Source organism: Mizuhopecten yessoensis, unplaced genomic scaffold (assembly GCF_002113885.1).
Source record: "Mizuhopecten yessoensis strain PY_sf001 unplaced genomic scaffold, ASM211388v2 scaffold5547, whole genome shotgun sequence".
Taxonomy (NCBI): domain Eukaryota; kingdom Metazoa; phylum Mollusca; class Bivalvia; order Pectinida; family Pectinidae; genus Mizuhopecten; species Mizuhopecten yessoensis.
Window position 1 is genome coordinate 913,015 of NW_018406103.1, and position 21,786 is coordinate 934,800.

The 21,786-nt window shown below is 35.3% G+C and overlaps 2 protein-coding genes across 2 annotated transcripts in view; one reads left to right on the forward strand and one right to left on the reverse strand.

The window, feature by feature from the left end:
* The window catches only part of LOC110450905 (A disintegrin and metalloproteinase with thrombospondin motifs 18-like), a 135,282-nt gene that overhangs the window by 91,604 nt on the left and 21,892 nt on the right, over window positions 1–21,786 (reverse strand). The window contains exons 2-7 of the mRNA XM_021498697.1: window positions 5,483–5,670; window positions 3,745–3,828; window positions 3,091–3,217; window positions 2,407–2,518; window positions 1,673–1,751; window positions 3–110 (exon numbers count right to left, since the gene is read on the reverse strand). Of these exons, the coding sequence (XP_021354372.1) occupies window positions 3–110; window positions 1,673–1,751; window positions 2,407–2,518; window positions 3,091–3,217; window positions 3,745–3,828; window positions 5,483–5,670 (698 nt within the window). The remainder of the gene's footprint in view (window positions 1–2; window positions 111–1,672; window positions 1,752–2,406; window positions 2,519–3,090; window positions 3,218–3,744; window positions 3,829–5,482; window positions 5,671–21,786) is intronic.
* The window catches only part of LOC110450907, an 11,354-nt gene continuing 3,137 nt past the window's right edge, over window positions 13,570–21,786 (forward strand). The window contains exon 1 of the mRNA XM_021498701.1: window positions 13,570–13,697. Coding sequence (XP_021354376.1) covers window positions 13,626–13,697 — 72 coding nt within the window. The 5' untranslated portion in view covers window positions 13,570–13,625. The remainder of the gene's footprint in view (window positions 13,698–21,786) is intronic.

Below are 21,786 nucleotides of genomic sequence, written 5' to 3' on the forward strand. Positions count from 1 at the left end.
ACCTTGCAAACCACAAGCTCGGTCAACATCACACTGAGGTCAAAGTCTGCAGCGTTACTGATTCCCATCTCTAAGGCCTGTTTTTGAAGGTTTCGTGCTCTTGTATCGACCTGCAATGATGTCAAAAATGGAATTATTAATTATGCATAGGTCTATAAAAGGAGACAATATATATAGAGAAAGAGTCATGAAACACTATGGAAAAACTGGAAGTCAAAACGAAAGGAAATGACAAACCAGAGATCCTGAATATTGAAGCACAAGAATTGTGGAATTTAAATTGATCTGAAAGGGAACATTTCTCCATCAACACGTGTGGTTCCAGCCATAATCTACCATGTTAAACGGATGTACGCCAGCAACGTTTTTAGACATATCGAACATACGTCTAGGTAAGGGGAACGAACACACTAATAACAATTGTGGAGAAGAGTTCCAACTTACGTTTTTTTAACCTGTGCCCTTATATACTGAATGTAACAGATGAAGTAAACTAAATTTGTTCTTTGCTTAAAGTTACTTCCTTTGTCAAGATTTTCATCTTTCGTCTCGATGCTGTCATTTTAAAAAAGGGAATCGTTGAATTTCGAATCTCGAACAAACTTAATTTATCATACTTTTTCTAAAAAAATATATTATTATTTATTCATGCGTTTTGTATTCTTTTTATATTTGTTTTCATTAAGGTTCTTCAAGACACTGTTTTCTTTTCCGAAATGATTTATCAAAGCTTACGTCATGTCGGAATACGTTTCTTATACATAGTAACAATTTTGTGGAGTGGTACGAGGATCATTCAATCATACCTTTACTCATAACGTAATGACGTAAAAGATAGAAAAGATGTGCGTACGGTGTTAGTAGTTCTATCTTACTCTGTGATATGCCCTACTTTTTGACATTATTTATCAATTATGGGCTTTTGTTGAGGTGTGATATGGGAACATGGACCTCACAAAGTTATATCGACCGAGACCAAGTTGAGTTCAGTATCTTTTTCCAGGTCTATATAACACATATTCACCGAAATTAAAGTCCTTTATTGTTGTATTAAATATGAAAGTACTGTGCTTTCAACTTTAAACAAGACATGGTGTTCGGAAATTGTCAGGAGAAGTACTGCATTCGACAGAGAGCATTGTAACGTCACAATAGAAGTTATGTCAAAACGTGAATATTAACCTGATGTTTCTAAAAGTGGTTACACCGAGTCAATATCATAAACCATAATTACAATTCAACCAATGAGGATATTTGAAAAATGATAACAAATATTACTTACATCTATTGCAAAATAGTTTTCATTCGTTATTTAAGGTTTGAAGACACTAATTTGTTTCTGATTGCAATTTTGCTAACTTAAAACAAATAGGCGCTAAGGTAATCCCTCATTGAGGCAGGTCTACTGCAGGGAATATTTGACACAAGTTTTCCTTTATTCTCATTGGTTGAGTCATAATATCGCGGAGGTTTGAGAAATGTAATTTGACTCGATGTTTCTATCTTTAGAAATAGTAATTCAATATTTTCTCTATGGCATCATTTAAATTGATTTCGTCGCGGTCACATTCTCACTTTTCATCTCCAACTCAACTCCAATCAAGTATTCACCCAGTTAAAGTACACTACTGGTATATGTAACTACACTGTACATATAATACAAATTATGAACCTCATTCATTACGCCAATTGCAAACGTCTGGATATTCAGGTCTGCCTCTGTTGCGTCGTTTCCTGCTGTTTCCAAGAACCTGAACAAACACAAGAACAGTAATCTTTCCATCACTTTAAAACACGGTTCTCCTTGCATTACATCTCCAGAACCCACGCAGGCATACACACATAGGGAGACATTATCCAGGAGGCATAGCTATAATAGTTAGCGCCTGATAAGGCAGCTCCTACGAATTCCTCAAAAAATGTATTGATTAATGTATATGCTAATTGTATAAATGTATATCTTTGTACTGTATAACACTCTAGAGTGGCTTATGTTAGCTAGATAGGGCGCTATATCAAATGTTGTGTATTATTTCATTACTATTATACAAAAAATGTATATAAAAGTATATATTACCTCCTAAAATAGTATAGTTTGGGTTAGAGAGTATATTACCTGCGATAAATAATTGCTTACTAGAGCATGGTGCATATTACCTGGGAATGGTATATACTACCTGGTGAATTGTATATTTTATCTGGTGAATTGTATATATTACCTGGTGAATTGTATATTTTACCTGGTGAATTGTATATTTTACCTGGTGAATCGATATATTACCAGATAAATTTTATATTTTACCTGATGAATTGTATATATTAACTGGTGGGTTTCATATTTTACCTGATGAATTTTATGTTTTACCTGGGAATTGTATATATTACCTGGTGAATTGTATATTTTACCTGGTGTAAATAAGGTAATCAATCCAAAGTAGCATTTCGGCGACGTACTTGGTTTTGATGTTAGCACCACCTGCATAGCGCTTGCGTCTGTTTTTGGTGGTTTTCATCGGTACTAATATGACATAAAAATGGATGGAAATATATTTTAAAAACTGAGTGGAGGAAAACCAATAAACTTTTGCCAATGGGCATCCTTTTAGGTTTCAGATAAAACCAGGTATTTAACAATGTCGTATACAAATTCATATAGCACAACAAGTGAAATGTTTTTGTGTGATGTTTAAAGAACCAGTACGGTATGTACTCTGTCACCTTCAGCAGCAAATAACCAGTTAAGTTATACAAGCAAAGGTATACGATATTTACGAGTTGCCATTAAAATTGGCATCGAACGGCTACACTATGTATGTACATTCAATTGTAAATGTACGAGTTACTTCACTGGTTGTGTTATATGAACCTGTACAGAAATGTTTGAAAAAAGCAATGCTACACAGAGAGTTTACTTTCTGTCTTACATCTTCGACATGTTTTTGCATGCAACCTATATCAATTATACGTACACATATTAACCCTCTAGGTAGTTTATATAGCCTGATTTGCAGTCCATTAACATATATTCGTTTCTACTTAATATGTTAGATTTGTTATTACTTATAGTATAACCCATGAAAAATACTCTACCGTGATTCTGCAAGCCTAGGAAACTTCTGTTTTCTAGGTCAAGTCTGACGATTTCATGAAGATAATCCTCTCCATAGCCCAGGGCTTGTATTTGATAAAATTGACTTTCGTGGCTAAACGTTCCATACTGCCAATATGCAAATTGAATAAATGATGATACTTACTATACATTTACAAAACAAAGAGTGGTCCGTTAAACCTTCTTACACGCAAACAGAATAAGCAGGGTTATACAACCGATTAATCGCCAACATACTGTAAACCAAGCTTGCTTCGCGAGTAGTATATCATCGCGGTATTTAGGGAGGAATGAGTAGCAATTATCTTTAGAAATTTTTATATCATGCACATTTAACAAGGAATAAATACGTTTCAAACGCTCTAATTATACAATATAATAACGTGAATAAGTCAAGACTATTCATTCAAAGCAATACATTCATATTATATATAGCGTTACATATTACATCATCCACTGAAGTAGACATTTCGATATAAGTGCAAGAATCACGTACGTGTAATGATAATGACAATTGAGACGACTACCTCGTGTACCAGTCTTGTGAATAAAACAACACGAGAATATCGAAGTGTCAACAAGACAATTCTTCTGAGCGTAGAACTCTTTGATTTCGAGGATGTTACAACACCTACCAGTTGACATGGCCGTGTGGTCCTGTCCCTGCATCTTACAGTTATGGCAGCTCCTTCGTTGGGGTTCTGGTACGTAGCATGATGCTGTGATAAAAGCATATTAACATTAGCAAACAATTCATTCTCGAATTGTCACCAACAAGTGATCGTGTGAATTCAACATAAATCAATATTTCCAATCAACAGTTCATTTACGTACATAAAACATGCAGCAAAATACATTCCACAAAATTAATAACTTGATGCAGTCATGAAACTTTACATCTCAAAGCAGATTATTGTTTACCAAAATGATCAGCGCCATTATTATGCATCGAGATGTAACGCTTCATTTGATTGGTCAATCGAAATAATTTGCGACGGATTAACAACGATATACCGTCCACATTTTCATTTGATGCCTAGATGCCTATGAGTAATGACGTCAATGACTACGACTGACCCCGATATGTCACGGAATTTAATTTTAATGGCGTCAAGAACAATAGCGTGACCGCGAGCAATGTAATAAAGTCTCTGTTTGAATGTTCTCGGCATCACCAATCCAGGACAGAGTGACCCAGATATAAAATGCTTGACAAAACACTTAAAACCGTCGTTTCTTTAAGTGATTTTAACTTATATACATGATATACCGCATGAGCCTCGGGTTAGACACTCAAAAAACATCACCCCCACTGGTTGGAGATTTCTCTGTCACACCCTCAGGGTAGGGGAAGACTCTATCAATCACGTTTCTAATGAATAAATATCATGGTTAAGTCTCATTATCAAAGAAAAAAACACGGCATTACCGAAGTGCCAACAAAACCATGATTCGAACCTCAAAATCGAAAAACCTCAGACCTAAAAATATGAACAACTGTGATTAACATGGAGACCTTTAAAAACGTAATGGAAAATAAGACCGGTTCACATGCTCAAGCATGGATTCTTTGCTCAAACAAGTATTCTTGTTACTCGCTTAAATCATGCCATAAATTAATTAATCATTTAGTCAAACGTAAACATTAAAAACAGTATTCGGATCTAAGTCTCTTTAGATGTTTTCCGAATTAATGACAAAGTATGATTTCTTAACCATTTATAACAAGAACAAGAAATAAGGCTTGAGCACAAAATATAAGCTTGAGCATCAGACGGTTTCATGAATACGCGGCCAGGTGTTCCGGGTGAGTAAGAATTTTCTGCTTCATTGACCACAACCGCCATGTAAATCTAGGTAAAATCCTAGTAATATCACGTCCTCATAGCGGGAACCGGGGTAGTGGCAACAAAACAACAAGGCACGCTTTTCAGCATAATCAACAACATAAATTTCATATGAAATGAAAACGAGTGTAGGATCCTTTTTATCACATAATCAAGATGTATGGCATAATTCGTGTAAGACGACAACTTCTATGCAACCTTGAAATGTACAAAGCGGCCATTTTGAATCCAGTGAGTAAGTCTGTGACGTCATGTAGTTGTCCTAGGCGTGACGTCACAATTGAAACTGACAACCAATCACATGGCGTATAGGTCATATTACATTAATGTATACGCAAACAAATATGGCATGGGTATATTCATTGGATAACACAGTACATTGTGTGATAAAAAGGAAATAGCATACTTCCCAATTATATCATAATGGCGACAATAAAACTTGTCCATCGTCTTTATAAACCTTCATCTTTATAATCATAAGGTGTAAGCTTGCTGTATTGTTTTACTAAAACGCTGATGAGCCCACCTGCAATGAATTCGTTTGAGACTTCCCGTTGATAGAGGGAACAAAAGGTAGATATCTTCTTCCCATTACTATGTCGACTTCCTCGTTCCCGTTTATCGTTAACTTTAGCTGAATTGTTTGAGGAAAGCCAAAGTCTGTTGATCGCTTTTGACGTAACGGCCATACATTTCCACCAAGTTGAACAATTTCTATATTAAAGAAAAATATGGAAATAAGAAATAAATATTTTGTTGTTATTGTGTATGTACATACATTTATAATGATGTTATGATTTCTATAAATTTGGTTGACCTATGATGGGGTTTTCTTTTTTGGGGGGGGGGGACGATATATTGGGGGGGGGGGTTGACGATATATATCTTATCATAGCATAATATTTTACAATATTAATTTGTAAAAAAACAAGTATGATTGTGTATGGAACTCTTTTCAAACAAAGTAATTCCAAATGTTAGAAAATTTTGAACACGGTAAAATTAAGATTTCATTTTCAATACGATAAATACTAAACATGCGTGTGCGTTTTCAATATAACTTATCAATTTATGCGTGCGTTTTATCTTATTTAATTAATCAATTCATAAACAAAATGTTTAGCAATACATCTTAATTTTGTACATAAAACTGTTCCGTATACCGTACCTGTCGATTGAGCATTCTCAATAGTCATAAGTTTTTGTCCTGATAAGATATCAACACAGGTAAAAATCATCCACAAAATTGACGATAGCATATTTTCCTCGCTATCAGGTACCAACACACCTGAGACTTAGCAAGCACCCGTCTTTTCGTCACGATTATCGCGTTACACAGGAATAATGCAGATTGAAATTGCACTCCTTTCACGCATGATTAGATGTTTGTGAATTGCAATTGTGGGTGGTAGTTGTAATGTAGCGATCAACCCTGAGGCATGTTTTATTGAATTCACTCAAGCATAACATTTGCGTCACATAGATAACTGTATATAACGTTACTTTGGAATACAAAATGATTTCATTCTAAAATTTATTGTAACAACTTTTAATTTGCTATTTATGATCATCGATAGAATTTAAACAACCCATTTCTAAAAGTGTTCATAATTTGCAAATATATTTCTATTAGATACCGAAAATGATCTTTAAAACAGTGCTACACACGTGTAAATATTCTTATATCAGACCAATGTAATTTTAAAAAACTCTAATGAAAACAATCTTTATTTAATTTAAAAAAGTGAAAATAGAAAGCAAATACACCACAGCTCCGAGAAAATACAAAAGACAAAATAATGAAATGAGTACAAACCAAATAAAGAAAATTTACAGAAAAACCACTCACAAACAAAACATTTTCGGTCCAGATTCACCGGAAAGCACCGCAAAATGCATCTTCCATGTTATGGCCCATAAAATCTAGGAAATTATGTTGGTCATAGACTATTTATTTGATCCATGGTATACGTAGTATACATACCTACTTGCATACTAACTCCAGAAGTACATCTGAAGACATGTTTACTTCGTCTCGTCTATTTCATAATGTCCTTTTTTCAATTATGGAATTCTGATGTCTGCTTAGGTTAAATATGCACAATAAACTTCCATAGACGTGACACAAACATCACGACGGGTACCACATGCGGTGCGGGAAGCACTTTATTTTCCGGTTAATGTTAATTAATCTTATATATATCATCATGTCCTGTTTTTCGACTGTGGCATTTTGGTGACTGCTCTAGATTAAACATGTTCTCTTCGTCCGAACTCGTTGATGAAAGATTTCCCTAGATGTGTCAAGCACATCACGACGGGTTCCATATGCGGTGAAGGATCCACTTTATTTTCCGGGTCATTTTTATGTAGCCTTCCATTTCTTGTAGGGGATGATGCCTTGTCTTTTGGTTTGGTTTATGTAAAACTAACCTTAAATGGGTTCTTACTGATTTTTAATTTCTAGTAACTATTTTATGTAACGAGGTATTCGACTCAGTTTGTGGACTAACAGTCCTCGAAAGTTTTTTATTCAAATTTTCATAATAATATGTAATAAAGTTACAATACATTCCTCGAAAGTTGCTGTGTAACTGGAAATAATTTCAGCACGGTATACATGAAATACTGGTAAAAAGATAAATCCGTTGCTTGTAGCCAAACGTTTTTTATAAATAAAGTTATAAGCGGCTTCACAGCCATATTTCCTATTACACTGTATTGCTACATAGAATTCAGACTATTTTATACTTGGAACATTTATTCTTTTGGCTTTAGGTACCACTGATGAGTCATATATGGACAAATGGGCCATGTAGTACAGCAACAAATTTAATTTAATTTACTCAATTTCCTAAGAGATATTTCGTTCATTGGCTCGAGATACTCAATTTCTAAAGAGATATTTCCTTCATTGGCTCGAGATACTCAATTTCTGCAGAGATATTTCCTTCATTGGCTCGAGATACTCAATTTCTAAAGAGATGCGTCCTTCATTATTTCGAGATACTCAATTTCTAAAGAAACATTTCGTTCATTGGCTCGAGACACTCAATTTCTGCAGAGATATTTCCTTCATTGGCTCGAGATACTCAATTTCTGCAGAGATATTTCCTTCATTGGCTCGAGATACTCAATTTCTATAGAGATGCGTCCTTCATTGGCTCGATGCTTCCTACGTAATTTCTGGTAATTATTCCGTGCTATTGTAACCTACTGTATTCAACCTGTGCTATGTGCCTACTCATGAAAGCTTACAAACATGTTATCTGTTTGCCATTTATGTCACCCAGTGACATAATATTTAAGAGCATGTTCGTACCTAGCCCGTGCGCCTCTACGGTAAATTGTATATACTAATTGGTCAATATAATTCAAACACACTCTAGGCAAACTGGTAATGGATAGCAGCCGACAAACTTAATTTCTTATTAGTATTCCACCTAACGACGTTACTCAGTACTTCTAATCAACTTCTGGTTTGTCAATACACTTGAGATGTTATTTTCAGTTTCTGCCGATTAATTTGATTTTTCAATTGTTTAGACTGGGAAAAATATCCATCTAAATTTACATGTTTCCCATGTTTTCTATTTTCAACATGTCCAAGCCTAAAAATAACAAAACACATAAAAATTACATGTAAAATGATTCTCTATCAATGGTTATTACAATATGTGTACTACGTCAGCAATATTAGTGAAGAAAATGATGTTTACACTACCTGTTATATTAAGCGAAAAATATTTCTTGCTCCATATATTTCACACTTTTTTATTTTTACCTGCGAAACTAAAGGGTTTACTATGTATAAGGAAAAATGGAGAAATCATTTGAAGAATTCCCTTAACAATCTCAAAAAATAGAAATCAGAAGCCAATTTAAAATCTTAAGCTGCATGATGATAAATTTAAAATGAAATCTAAACCTCCCTTACTATGTGGTATCTGCTTCGAGATCAAAGGTTAATTACCCATTGATAGTAAAGCATGGGTGACGTCGTTGAGTGTTGATATATTTTTCGCATATCAAACATTAGGTACCAATTGTNGGGGGGGGGGGGGGGGGGGTCCCAAAAGAACGACTGATAAGATTTTTGTCGGATCAGGAAAAACACCATCAGTCAAGTGTCATCTATTTTGTTGTGCACAAAATAAAATGTCATTTTGTTGGAACCGCTGAATATTGATTATGAATATTTGCACTACTGAAATGGTAATGGAAAATTCAATATTCTGAAACGTGTTAGGATCACGAATTTGGTAAGGTAAACAACTTTGAATGGGGTTATACTCATGCATTTTTGAATTCGCGTAAAAGAGATAGGTAACTAGTTAAAACGTGTTATTGCGCTCTTGAAACATTTCAATGAGTCCTTTTTTTAACGTTTCAGAATTGAAACGGTAAATATAATGTTGATAGAATGCAATTTCAATCGGCTGTTACTTTTAAATTCGTCAATTTGCGAAAAGAGAGAAAAAGTCTGCCAAGAAAATTACCTACGTATACATTACATGATGGTTTAAGATTTCACAATTGTGACTAGACTTGAGTTCCTGGGCATGATCAGTTGTGTATTCATACGTTGATAAAGCTTATATAAGATAATACAAAAGTCAACTTACAATGTAAACAGCCTGGAGACATTTATACACTTTGTCACTCAAACCAATAGCCATCGATATGGTATACCAATTTGATTACATTATCTTATCCATTAATAATGGCTAAACGATTAATATTAAAATAACCCTTAGCCGAGCATTGTCCTCCAACTGTCGAGACATTTATTAATGTTTTGAATTTTGTCGGGTGTTTTTATAAATCAGGGATACAACGTTCAGCTTAAAGCCATCGTTTAGTAGTTAGCGCCTGATAAGACAGCTCCTGCGATTTCCTCAAAAATTGTATTGATTAATGTATATGCTTATTGTATTAATTATATATCTATGTACTATAAAGCACTTTAGAGCTAGATAGGGCGCTATATCAAATGCTGTATATTTATTTTAATTCTTTGTGGTATTTTATGCTGATAAAACGAACAAATACCTGTAACTTATTCTTCAAATTGTTTATCATCAGAAAATTTAGTTCTACAAAGAACTTTTTGAGATTGAGAAAAGCATACACTTGCTGTTACCTACCGCATGTTTTAAGACGCAATTTAAAGTGTAACCCCCTCCTGAATTGAGGATTTACTTTTGTGCCCTTAGCTACTTCGCGACACAAATCGACCAAACTAATCTGCTATAACAATTGCAAAAAATAAGGGGCCTGTATTATTTCTCTACTTCCTGCCAACCTTTTCGTTTTCAAGTGCCACGCTTGGCAACAATTCACTTTTAGCCTTAGTACCGAGCGTTCGCCCAAGTGAGGAAGACAATGGCTTCTGCCCCCATGCCGGGATATACCAAAGTCCTTAAAACAAGTGTTTGTATTTGCTGCTTAACGCTCAGCTAGTAGGTCAATAGCAGCAACTGGTTACTCCATGTTCAGTAAAATATGACCAGGTGGAATATTGTGCTGGATGCCTTCAAAATGGTATTTCAATGAGGAAGAACTCTGAAGTCGGTATCAGATCAGTGCTGTGGCAAGGAGGCAACTACACCATCATATACTACCACCAGTACACATGCATGTATCACAAAAGGAGGCACGTCCTTCAATGACCTTAGTTGTTACTAGGACTCTAACCCCAATGAAACTTCACCAAACCTGCATCAGTAAGGCATTTATCACCTATACACACATCTGTTAACACATCCCTAATCCTGAAAGGGTTAAAACCCTCAGCTCTAAAACTCAAACACCACCAAGCACCCACAAAAAAACTCTCTATTGCATTACACATTTCTAATCTTTTGGATAAAACAAATCATTCTTTCTAAACTGGCAGTTAATGTAAATATCTTGCCACCGTTAAATGCATATTTAAGTTTTGAAGCACTTTAAATATTTCTATTCGCATTATGTTTTCTATATAATTGGAATTTTTTGTTTTAACGATTTGGTGTGTGTGTGTTGGGGTGGGGGGGTGGGGGGGTGGGGGTCTGCGCTTGACGTCCTATTAACAACTATAGTCATTTAATTGATTGAGTTTATGGAGGATAACCGGATTATCCGAAGAAATACCACCGACCTGCGTCAGTATCTGGTGATTGCCCCACGTAGGCTTCGAACCTGCGACACAGTGATGGAGGACAATTGACCATAGACGATCGGGCGCCTTGACTACTCGACCACGGCGGATGCAACTAGTTATAATGTTTATGGTATTGTAATATTAACAAAGTCGTCCATGCAAAGTAGCAATGCAACGTTTAAATTTTCATTGCCGGTGGTAATTTAGATTAACTTATATGAATAATATATTTATCTTGTCACAGTATAATAAGATATGCGTATGATGTAATCTGGCTGTTTCAACATAAGTACATGTACTAGGTAAACCCGGTCTACAAGTAAATAAGATAAGCATGGGCCAACCGGAGAGTTGCGTACATGTCCAACGTACGTGTGCTTTGTTTATCTTTCAGCTTAAGGATGAACACCTCTGAGAAGTCAAAAAAATCCTGTAATAAACTTTTTTCTGATATTGATTTTTGGAAAAAGGAGATAATGGCATAGTAAGAAATGCAAAAAAAAAATATGTCCGTGTGTTCGTTTTAGCGCTATGATCGGTCAAAGATACCAATTTAACACGATAGGTGATTTTAGGTGAATTTTCGGGTTTTTACCGTTTGCAGAACGAATTCATACAATTTCTTCCAAGTGTGTTATCAGATATGTATGAATGTTTGTAGAATTGATAAAATATTATTTTCTTTAAAATTATGGAAGTAAAACTTCTTAATGTTATTCATTTTACTCAGAAATGCGATTTTAGTTACCCCCTACCCCTTTTTTAAATGAAAAAATACACATTTTTTCACCATATTTTGCAGATTAAACGCTTGATATAAAAAAAAATCCTGTATTAAACTTTTTTTAGTATTCAATGAATCAAATGAAATTGTGTTTCTCCTTCTAAAACAGCCACAAACATGGGGGGTCGGTGTGCTTCTTCTTTTGTTCCATTATTATTTGTGTTATTTTTCACCTTTTTCGGGGTCAAAAATCAAAAGTGCTTCAGTTACCCTAATATGTAAAAAAATAATACCCATTATATATTAAGTTTCCACTTTTTTGCATATTATTTTAATCATATTGAACATTATAAAGTTGTACAGCAAAATTGAACCTGCTACATTTAACAATGGTGACACAATGACAATTTAAGTGATCAATCTAGTGTCAAAAAAGGAGAAATTTTGCTTTTTGTGAAGCGCAAGAAATTCACATAAATACACTTTTTCAAAATGGCCGCCAAAATGTTCTACACACAACAGACATCTAGTTTTTTGACATGTTTTTCAGATGTGTGTTTGCTATTAAACCTATCATAATTTGTTAAATATTACAAAACCCCGTTACACCAGATCAAAACGAGACTTGAACGTGACTAAAACCTCAGAAGAGAACATCCTTAAGCAATGTTTTATTACAACCCTGGCAGGATTAATGTTTAAAGTAAGACTGTTATCGACACAACATGGACATCTGGATATGTCGCGTTTTGCCGCAGTCCACGGATAAACATGCCTGTTTTATTTTGAGTGTTTATATATATAAAGTCACGTCTGGAAAGTGCTTTAATAAGCAATGTCTGTGCCTAATCCATTTGTATCTTCCATGCAATAAAATTGATTTGATTCATGGTTAAAAATATTCGTTGGGTATTTAGTTCCACAAAATCTATTTTCACCGCTAGTAAAGAACAATTTATCCTTTGCGAATAATACCAACTATGCAGTAACGAAAGGCTGTTTCATAACCATACGTAATTTTAGTGATTGTCAAACGAGTTGAGTATTGCCATAGAGTAGAAATGTCATGCGAATGTAAATATTGAATGCTTGAATCCTATTCTTATGAGGTTCATGGAGTATAAATCTTATTTGGCCATGGGACCAATTTTATGCAATTCATTTATATCATTTTTGTTTAACTCAAGACTCATTGATGTTGATAAGTCCATAAACAGCTATAAAACATGATTAAATATCTTTATTCACATTCAGTGCAATTGTGATATTATTTTATAAACAATAAAACATTGGACTTGTGCAAGCAAAATACTATGGAAGGTACGGATGCAGATAACGTCATCACTCACTGTGAGACAGTGTCCTGGTAAATATATCTGGGTTTTTTTACAACGTTAATGCAATATACCATCAAATTTATGTTTATTTCGATCTGAAATTCCTGGGTTAACAACAATTGTAAACAATATATAAAAAACGTTCTACGTCCCGCATTAATTTGCTAAAATATTCATACGCGAACTGAAAACAAATGTATATAGTAGTATAACAAAATTGCACTAGATGTTTCCCGGATGTTCTCGTAACTCACTCACATATACAAAGTATATTTATATTTTCAGCTTGCTATTGTGAATGAAACATGTTCGATCTTTACTACTCCTTTATTCTGAGATGGAAATTTGGCGGCTTCCACGTGCGACCATGACCTTTGACACAGAATGAAAGCTGTTATCATTTTGAACAGAGATAAGCGACACATCACAGCTGTGTTTTGTTAACTGAACTCGCTTCTTAACGATGAAACGTATGACTGGACAGAGGGAGCGCTATGTTTTTGTTTGCTTCATCCTTTGCAGTTTCTTATCCCAGGTAATGAAACGATTAATTAATAATATTATTAATAATAGATTCTTAAATACCGCTTTATCACAACCTAGTTAGTAGGTCGTCTCAAAGCAGTTCACAAATTATTATCCGTGGTTATAGGGCCTTTGCAACCAGCCAATATCTTTCTCAACTCCTTGGGGAGCATACAGCAGGTGCTGCCTTTTCGGTGCTCACAGCTAGCATTCAACAATTCTAGCACTGCCCAACAACATACTCATTTACAGCTGAGTAGACTGGAACAAGAAGAGTAAAATATCTTGCTCAAAAATACAACAAAGTGCCGTGCCGTGACTAGAACCCGCAAACCTTCTGTCACGAGCCCGACGTCCTATCACTAGACTATCGTGCCTCCTGATCTGATGTATGCTTCAGAGAGTGTGAAATTTCGATCAGAACCGAGGATGTGCCTAGGTTTTGACACAAAATTCTGGACCTGAGGGTAGAATTTCCATATCTCATGTAACTACATAATTATATCTTATTTCCAACCTCTGAAACGAAATGTTAGTAAGAAACGTCATGGGAAATTTCAATATACTTCAAATTATCTAGCATCAGAAAACTAAATAACGGTTAGCAGCAGAATCTTTTGATGGATTTTTATTGTATGTAAATACAGACTACGCGTATATTCTTTGAAACAAAACAGACTAACCCACTTACAAGAACAAAATAAGGCGAAACAACGTTCTTTGTATTTTTATAGGTATACTGTCTGTAATAAAATAGTCCTTAGAAATATGAAGAGAAAGCGCCTATTTAAATATTTAGTATGTTCATGCAGAAAGCTCAACAAATAAACAGTTTCACTTCACTGTAAGGTCGGTGAAAAGATTGATGTAGCACAACCAAAAGTTGTTTATATGTGACGTTTCGATGACTAGTATGTTCTCTCTCACTTTCATCAGACAAATGACAAGTGAAGCGTATATATAGACAATGTATAATATATTTACGAGTTGTCCACAAATCGACACGGTGGCCAAGTGGTTAAGGCGTCTGACATTCTCGTACCATTTGCCCTCCTCCACTGGGTCCCGGGTTTCAGACCGACGTTGGGCAGTCGCCAGTTACTTGCCATAGGTCGGTGTTTTTTCTTCGGGACTCAGGCTTTCCTCCACCACCAAAACCTGGCACGTCCTTAAACTATTAATAGCACGTAAAACACAAACAAACAAAATTCACAAATCGATGTCGATTCGGCTACATTGTAAGCGTATGTACACTTAACTGTTATATATAAACCGAAATGAATCGATTCAGCTATTCTTTGTTTAATACTTAGTCATAGATGTGCGAGAGTCTAAAGCGGAAACTACGTCTACGACAATGATTCGGGAAGACGAAGAATTCATTTCACATGAACACACCCATTGACGATGCACTTAGATGCATTCGCAAACGCTTAAAATTAGACAGATCGTTGGGTAAAACCACAAACCTCCAGATTAAGAATATCATGGATTTGCAACATGAATCTTTTCACAATCCATACTTTCCAACCTGAAGAAAACGTTCAGAAATATTCATTCTAAGGTCATGTTTCACTAAGGACTTTTCAGTTTTGCTCAGTTCAAAAAACATGGAAACTATCATACCTATTAAACTTTGTTTTGGGTACAAAAGATAACGTTCTCTAAATGTGGAATTCCAAATTAAAAAAAAAAAAATACAAAAACAATATATCCTTGATTTATTTTACAAAAAAATATGGAACAAGTTTTTACAACTTAAATTAATCACTCTTGTTGGCACTGATGTTAGGGCGCGGATGATTTTACTGTAGCAGGAACCGGAGTACCCGGAGAAAACCCACGTGGTCCGGCAGGTGAGCCCATACATTTTTGTAAACGTAAAATACATTTTAAAAAGTAACAAAAACGGCGGTGAATAACGTAACTTCTAGCTTATTTCCCCTTCCGTTACATTGCGCACACACCTGAAAACATCATGTTTAGGGAATACATCCACAGATTGCCCGCCCCGGTAGATTGTCCACGGGTTGTCTGATACACAAAAACTAGTATACGTAATGGGTACAAGGTTCAATTAAAGTATTGTGTACATGAAACGCTCGCATGATCTTATCTGGTTATGTAACAAAGCGATTTGATTGCGAGTTGTTTAACGTTATATATTATGGACATATCTTTAGTGCCATTCCTTATTCTGACGAAAACAGCCATGGCGATACCTAGACTCCCATCAAATACTGTTTATATCATTTGAATAAGTAGTTTAAAAAAACATAACTAGTATTTATATCAATATTAACTATAACTTTATAATTTGGTTTGGTTTGGTTATATTTTGTTTAACGTCCTATAGCAGCTAAGGTCGTTTAAGGACGTGTCTTCATGTGTGTTGTGTAAGCGTGCAAGTGTGTATGTGTGCCAGAGACAGTGTATGTTGGTGTACTTGGCTCCTTGAGATAGGACCGATTTGACGCCGAATTTATAGTGTAATCTCACTGACACGTCCTGCCGAAGGCATCCAGCACAACATTCCGCCCGGTCACATTATACTGACAACGGATGAATCAGTCGTTACTATTCCCCTTAATGCTGAACGTTCAGCGGGGAATAACAACTAACATTTTTAAGGACCTTTGTATGTCCCGGCCTGGGGACAGCACTTTATGATCTGAAGCAGCAGTTTTGGCATTGCATGATGAAGTTTTATCATTATAAAGAGTAGATTGATCACTACCGAAACACCTGGTCTTATTCTCGTTGTGCTTTTTCAATGGTCCTCGTGTAAATATTGATCAAATTTGTCCTCGTTTTATTGATTATGAGTTCGAATTATAGTTTTGTTTACACTTCGATGTCTTTTTATACTATTATAAGCAGTTTAATTATTGCGTGATGTATTTGTATCATAATAGCTAGTAATTCGATCACTGGTTGTTTTATCAATATAATTACGTGTAGTAGTTTTATCGTAATGATTAGAAGTTTTATCATTAAACAAAGCAGTTTTATTGTCATGCCTAGTTGTTTTATGATTTTACTAGTAGTTTCCCATCATCATAACTAATAACTGTATCACTAGATGTTTTTATCGATATGATTTCTTGCTACTACACGTAATTATATTAATAAAAGCAACCAGTGGTAATTATCATTATAATAACAAGTTTTATCATTATACTGGACAGTTTTATTGTCATTGTTTTATGATTTTACTGGTAGTTTTCCATCAATATAACTAGTAGGTCATTTTTTCATTGTATAACAAGTGATTTTATCAGTATAAGAAGTAGTTTTACTATTGGCTTATAATGTCAACAAATAGCTTTATCATACATTATAATATATATATTTTTCCCTTTTTTTTATTGCCGCACAATGTTTTTGGAATACTGCCAGGCTTGAGGCCCTGGATTCAATATCCTTACAAAAAGATGTACTCGTGCAAGAGGGCTCTCATTCATTCATTCTTTCATTCAGTCGTTTAATTATTCATTCAATTGTTTACTTATTCATTCATTCATTCCTTTTCATTACATCCTTCCTTTTACATTTATTCCATTTTTACATTCAATTCTTTCTTTATTCACACTCTTTCACTCATTTCAGCTATTTATTCATACATTTTGAAGTTTTCTCATTCATGATATATACAAAGCTACTATATAAAACTTAGTAAATGTACTGAGGCATGACACAGATAAGGCAGGGAGGAGGGAACCCCCTGATTGGCCAACTAGGCACCGGATACACCACTAATGAACATGCGAGGGTAGCAATCATTTCAAACTAATGAGGGGAGAGAACTTCTTTAAAAAAGCAATCTAAGTAATATTTAAAAAATAATTGATTAAGGTCGTTATTATTAAGAACTTGTTCGAATGCACCCCATTTATTTTGGAAGGGTAATAGAGATTTATTTTTCATCGCAATAAAATTCTCTGCTTTCATTGTTTTTGCAAAAATAATCTTACACATATCAAAATTTGGAATGGAGTCTTTAATGCGGCTACAGTATATAAGATGTTTTATTAGTATTAGAAAATGGTTTAAATATATTTTTGGGCATTATTACGACATTTGTAACAAACTGTCTATAGATAAACTTTAAATCCTTGTAACCGAACATGAGCGAGACAATATCATCCTTTCTAGTCGGTATCACAACTTCATTATTTTCTATTTTGTTTCGGTATGTTTGCTTCCAGTTCTTATCAATTTTGTTCACTATAGAATAGTACTGAATAAAGTTTAAAGAAGGAATCGTTTCCAAATGATTGAAATCTCTAATTATCCCATTATGGAAAAGATCCCCAACTGTATCAAGACCACCTTGTGTTTTCCACTGTCTACAGAACTTAATCGTATCAAATGGTACGAAATTCAATAAATTCTTACTGAGGTATTCTGACAAGGTATCCGGCTCACTCTGGATCTCAGACAAAGCATTGAGGATATCTCTCTAAAAAGGGATTCCTAATATGCCTACTGACTTCTTTCAGTTTTATACCATCCGTATCATACAGTAAGTCAACTTCAAACTGTAAAATTTCATTTAACAATGCTATCCATGCTCTTTTTGAATCCTCAAATATTATTTTAATCAATTTTACTTTCAGATACTTAATGAAAGACAAAATATGAGTCATGTTAAGACCTCCATCTTCTTTACAGGAAATGATAGTATCCCGCTTTACCTTGTCAGTTTTAACATTCCATATGAAACCAAGTAAAATTGTATTCAACCTGTTTATATATGGTTTGGAAGGGTTTGGCAGCGAGGTAAAAATATGTATAAATTTTGGTATCATAAGGGGTTTTATAATTGTAATACGCCCAATTAAAGTAAGATCTCGACAGCTCCAGTAAAGTAGAAGGTTATTAACCTGTTGCAGTTTAATCTCATAGTTTATGCGTTCCGTATCATCAAGATTTAATGAAAACACAATACCAAGCAGTTTAAAGTTTGAAGTTGACCAGGTTAATTTCCAACCTTGACATATTCTATCATTAGAGAACTTTTTATTTCCTTTCCAGTACAGGCTTGATTTTTGTAAATTTATCTTCAATCCAAATACCCTGGCAAAATCTTCTAATATTTGGACTGCAGTATATAACGACTGGCTATCTCCATCAAGCAGAATATAGGCATCATCAGCATATTGGCCCAGAAGGAATGTATTACAAAGTTATCTTTGTCTCCCTCAATAACGTATTCATCTACAGTTTCTGTAATGCAATCTTTGACTTGTCGTTTGTAAGTTTGATCTTCTAAGAGGGCAGTATTATATTTCCAGTATCCTCTGCCACGTTCTACATTACTGAAATTAATATCTATGACTATACAAGAGTGATCAGTTTTGTAGCCAGGTATCATTTTTGTATCTTTTATTTTTGAATATAAGTTCTCTGAAATTAAAAAGTAACCAAGCCTGCTTTGTCTAATAGGATTTTTTTGCCTCCATGTAAAGTTTTTTAAATCAGGATAAAAGCATCTCCATGGATCTAGAACATTATATGCATTAATTATATTTTTATTGCCTCCTGGGATTTGGGGTTGTTATTGTGAATAATATTGTGTGTATCCATTTCTTTGTTCGGTACAGAATTCCAATCACCACATAATATCATAGAAGTATTGTTAAAAACGTGTAGGGTTGACAAAAAGTTTTCAAAGAAAAGGGGGGAATCTTGATTTGGACCATATAAACATGCTGGTGTTTATCTATTTTGGTTTATTGAAATATCAAGTATAATCAATCTTCCACAACTATCAACTCTACTACCATGTATTACATATTCAAATGTATTTCTCAAAATATAGCTACCCCTGCTGATCTAGATGTATAATTACTAAACACTCATGTATATCCCCATTCTCGTTCCCATATTTTTTCTATACTATCTTCACAATGTGTTTCCTGCAAGCAGATAATATCAAAATATTGTTTTTATCCAGTGGAACACATCTCTCATCTTTAGCCTATCAGAGTTCAGTCCCCTTACTTTCATAGACATAAACTTTATACTACCCACAGCCAACACAGCGGTAAACCCAGTACCCCACCAGCCTAACAAAGCAAAACCCTCCAGCCCCCCATCTGCCTCCTGCCTCACACACAGGTACATATACACATAATGACAATTTCTGATGAAACACATACACACTTCTCTCATCATCAAACAACACATTTAAAAAGCATATTTTGTCTATCATGGTCGCTGACTACACTAGATATTGCATACATTTTATTACCAATTATTGTTCTAATACATAACATTAATAAGTAAATACATAATAATAATACAGCAATTTAAACTTTTAAATGCACTGTACAGTCATACCCGCCTATAATTCTACATAATTCATATTAAATCTACCTGATCATTATACACAGATATCCACTCTACACAGAGGAGACAATTATGACAAGCCTTACTGTACAATGCATCTGATTTCTTACCTCGTAAGTAGAATGTCTGTTAAATCCCTCACATATACTGTATATCCAATATCATAGAATCACATCTTTTTTACAGAACACAGAATGATACATAAAGATAATATCACTAATTAGAACACACTGTGTCTACCTCCTTTTGAATATTTCGTCCACACTGTCATATAAGTCAATTGGCTTTCTCACACCATCACAAACCGCAAAAACTCGTCCTTTGAAATACCATGCGTTCTCAATCCGACTGTCACTCTGTAGTCTGTTAATCAAACCAGCATTATCCCTCGTCACATCATCCACCAGCTTCATTGTCCCTCGTCACATCATCCACCAGCTTTATTGTCCCTCGTCGCATCATCAACCAGCTTCATTGTCCCTCGTCACATCATCCACCAGCTACATTGTCCCTCGTCACATCATCCACCAGCTACATTGTCCCTCGTCACATCATCAACCAGCTTCATTGTCCCTCGTCACATCATCCACCAGCTTCATTGTCCCTCGTCACATCATCCACCAGCTACATTGTCCCTCGTCACATCATCAACCAGCTACATTGTCCCTCGTCACATCATCAACCAGCTTCATTGTCCCTCGTCACATCATCCACCAGCTTCATTGTCCCTCGTCACATCATCCACCAGCTTCATTGTCCCTCGTCACATCATCCACCAGCTTCATTATCCCTCGTCACACCCTCAACCAGCTTCATTATCCCTCGTCACATCCTCAACCAGCTTCAATGCCCCTCGTCACATCCTCAACCAGCTCCATTGTCCCTCGTCACATCCTCAACCAACTTCATTATCCCTCGTCACATCCTCAACCAGCTTCATTGTCCCTCGTCACATCCTCAACCAGCTTCATTGTCCCTCGTCACATCATCCACCAGCTTCATTGTCCCTCGTAACTCTTTCCTTGGCCTGATCACTTGGTTCCTGACATCTTTCCGTTCAAACTTCACCACTAATGGCCGTGCTCTCGTATTGTCCCTTCCATGAAACCTGTGGACAGCCAAAAGGTCATCACGGCTGATGGTCTCAATAATCCTCGTGTTGACCTCCTCACAGAAATATTTCACTATGTCTCCTCTTCATCCTCTAGTTCTGCAAAGACAATCAACTTGATGTTGTTTCTCCTACTGTACACTTCATTGTAGTTTCCCTTCCGTATCCCATTCACAGTCATCCTTCTCACCTCCACCATACATTATAATGTTGTTTTTGTTGAAGCAAGATAAAGCATCAAGCTTTCTTCAGACACTACGTTTGCGTACATATACTTTTGATTTTGAGTATAAGCCTTTAATTGGCAGCGATGTGAACAAGCTGCGTGATAGCAAAACCGTCGTCAATGACAGTTTATAAAATGTCTCCAATATTGGACACAGAATAATGGCCAAGGGCGGTATATATGTATATATACTTTTGTTGTATAGATCATGTGACTTCATTATCAGACAAATCAGGTCAACTTTTATTGATATACATACCACCCACAAGAAAGACCAGCTGATAGTTAATTGTACTCGCGGTAGATATGAAATGCATGCATTAGCCTGAACGTGTGTATCACAGGGATTATTATAGTGCTCACAAGAATCTAATTGCAGTGGCGGATCCAGAGACATATCTGGGGGGG